At 40.2% G+C, this 2,699-nt stretch overlaps 1 protein-coding gene across 1 annotated transcript; it reads left to right on the top strand.

The window, feature by feature from the left end:
- Positions 1–640: 640 nt before the first annotated feature.
- LOC111693275 lies at positions 641–1,915 on the top strand. The gene has a single exon (XM_023457620.1). The coding sequence runs from the start codon at positions 641–643 to the stop codon at positions 1,913–1,915; it is 1,275 nt and encodes a 424-aa protein (XP_023313388.1).
- The last annotated feature ends 784 nt before the right edge of the window (positions 1,916–2,699 follow it).

Below are 2,699 nucleotides of genomic sequence, written 5' to 3'. Positions count from 1 at the left end.
GCACTATTCGCTGCAGTGAAATTTTAGATTTTACTCCCCAAGATTGTATTGGAGAGTTGCTGGGTTTCCGCTCGCGCGTGCTTGAAGCAAATACCTACCACTTGTCTGATTCGTGTGTGACGATTACTGGTATAAATTCGATACGCATAGAGTGTAATATTGCTTCGGGTGCGTATATGAATGGAGAAAAAGTACATACCATTCACGAGTTCTATCCCACAGTCGGGTTTGGATATAAAATCGTTGAAATACCAGAAAGCATAATTTATATGCCGATAAATATTTCTACGATTGACAATATTCAATTGCGCATAGTTGATCAGAAAGGACAAATTATCGATTTTCAAGGAGAAACTATAACCGCGCGTCTTCACATCAGATCGATTACGTAATGGGGATTGTTTTCAAGACAAATAAAATTGTACATCCTTATAAAAGAGAGACGCGATGCAAAGATCAAGTCAGTTACAACCGGGAACGCCCCAAATTAAGTGCTCAAAACATCCAGTTTCTAAAATCGCTAGGTTTCTACGAAGCTGGAAAGAAAAAGTAGCTTGCTTTTGTACCTTTGTAGCAATCATATACAAAGTAGAGAAGAAGAAGAAGAAGAAGAAAATCGATAAAAAAAAACAAAGACACAATGAATGATGTATTAGACATTCACTCGGATGTTGTCTTCGATGAGACTATTACTCACTATGAAATTCATGCTCATCAGCCGTATTCATCGTCGAGTTTCGACAATAATGATGAGATAAGAATCGCCATACAGCACCAAGAATTAAATTTGCTGCCATCGCAAAGCTACATACATATATTTGGAAGACTTTCGACCACCGCAAATACACTGGTGACTTCGACTCAGTTGGTGAATAATGGCATATGTCATCTGTTTGATGAAATACGCTATGAAATCAATGCGATTGAAATCGATCGATGCAAAGCACCTGGTATCACGACTACTATGAAAGGATGTGCTCCGTTCAGTTCTGCACGGGCGCATCGTCAAGAGAATGCTGGATGGTGTAGCGATCTATCGCAGCACCCGCCCGTCGTTGATGCTGCCGGAAATTTCGATGTGCATTTACCGCTCAATATGATTTTTGGTTTTGCTGAGGATTATAAAAAGATCATTGTCAACGCAAAGCATGAACTAATTTTGGTAAGATCACGCACAGATCTAAATGCAGTAGTACAGTTGCGACCCCAGCCAGTCGAACTTGGTGAAAATCCCACACAGGCCCAGCGCGAGGCAGCAGCACGAGCGGCGCAACCGGAAGCATTCAAGATAACTTTGAAAAAAATAGAATGGTGTATGCCGTCGATACAACTTTCAAATGCTAATAAAATTCAGCTTCTCAAAGAACTGGAGACAAATCGACCTGTTAAAATAGCTTTTAGATCGTGGCAGCTGTTTGAGCGGCCGTCTATACCTGTGGCCACAAGACAACATGTTTGGGCCGTTAAGACCTCGTCGCGATTCGTAATTATAGGCTTCCAGGCCAATAGAAAATCAAGTGCTTACCAAAACGCGAGCATGTTCGATCACTGTCACATAACTAATGTTCGGCTATTTTTAAATTCTCAATATTATCCCTATGGCTATTTAAATATCGACTTTACGCAAAATCAATATGCTCGTCTTTATGAGATGTATGCCAATTTCCAGTCGAATTATTATGGAAAAAATTCAAAACCAATGTTGAGTCTGGCGCATTTTAAGGATTATATGCCGCTGATAATCATTGATTGCTCGAAGCAGAATGAATCTCTGAAGGCAGCGCCGGTAGATGTGCGCATCGAATTTGAGTCCAACGAGCCTTTTCCACCCAATACATCTGCATACTGTCTTATCTTGCACGACAGAATCATAGAACAAAATATTTTGAGTGGAGAAATTAAAAAAGTAACATAGGCTCCCGTGAAAGCGGTTGCAAGTTAGTTATCAAAATGAGCTGCTACTTGCTAGACGTACTTGGTTTTCACGACAACGAGGACAAATTAATAGTCAAAGAAATGGCTTTGATGCCACTCCGCTGCGACGCAGAGCCTCAAACATGGATCTTCAAACCGCCCTTTCATAAAAATCTGCTGGATGCAGATGTCCGTCGCTTGAACGAGAACACTTCATATATACATGGGATGAGCTGGGAGTCTGGTGAAATTGACTATGAGTGTATCAATGCTATACTTTGCGAGCATTTAAAAGACGCGAAAATGATATATGTAATAGACTTTGCCGTTGCGCATTGGCTACGCTCCTATGGCTATACACAATTTTTTAATCTTTCTACTGTATCCGACTATGTAAATTATGTTATTCCTATGATCGAGCGTGAAACAAAGTGCTCACATCATAGCGATTCGTTTATGATAGATTGCGCCGTTAAAAATGTTAAACAAATGTTGGTAAATATTATGTTATATGGACAAAAAGAGCTACAACACATGCATTGATGTAAAATTAAGCAGGCATTCAATAAAGAATTAACAGCAAAACAAATTTCTCATTATTCCAAAACCCAATCAGAGCACACTGCTCGAACAATTGACCCAGCCGCGCAAGGTGAAAGTATAGCAGCTGTACTATAGATCAAGATCGTCTTTCAACGATGATTGCTCTGTGGGACATCTCTCGTGCATACATACACACACACGCACATAGCATGAGTGCTACGCACTCACGCTCATTTCATACA

This window comes from Trichogramma pretiosum, unplaced genomic scaffold, assembly GCF_000599845.2.
Source record: "Trichogramma pretiosum strain Unisexual culture from Peru unplaced genomic scaffold, Tpre_2.0 scaffold197, whole genome shotgun sequence".
In the NCBI taxonomy this organism is placed as follows: domain Eukaryota; kingdom Metazoa; phylum Arthropoda; class Insecta; order Hymenoptera; family Trichogrammatidae; genus Trichogramma; species Trichogramma pretiosum.
This window is presented reverse-complemented; position numbering and strand designations above follow the sequence as displayed.

Coding starts and splice junctions, on each gene's coding strand:
- LOC111693275 (XM_023457620.1), top strand. CDS start 641: ATGAATGATGTATTAGACATTCACTCGGATGTTGTCTTCGATGAGACT.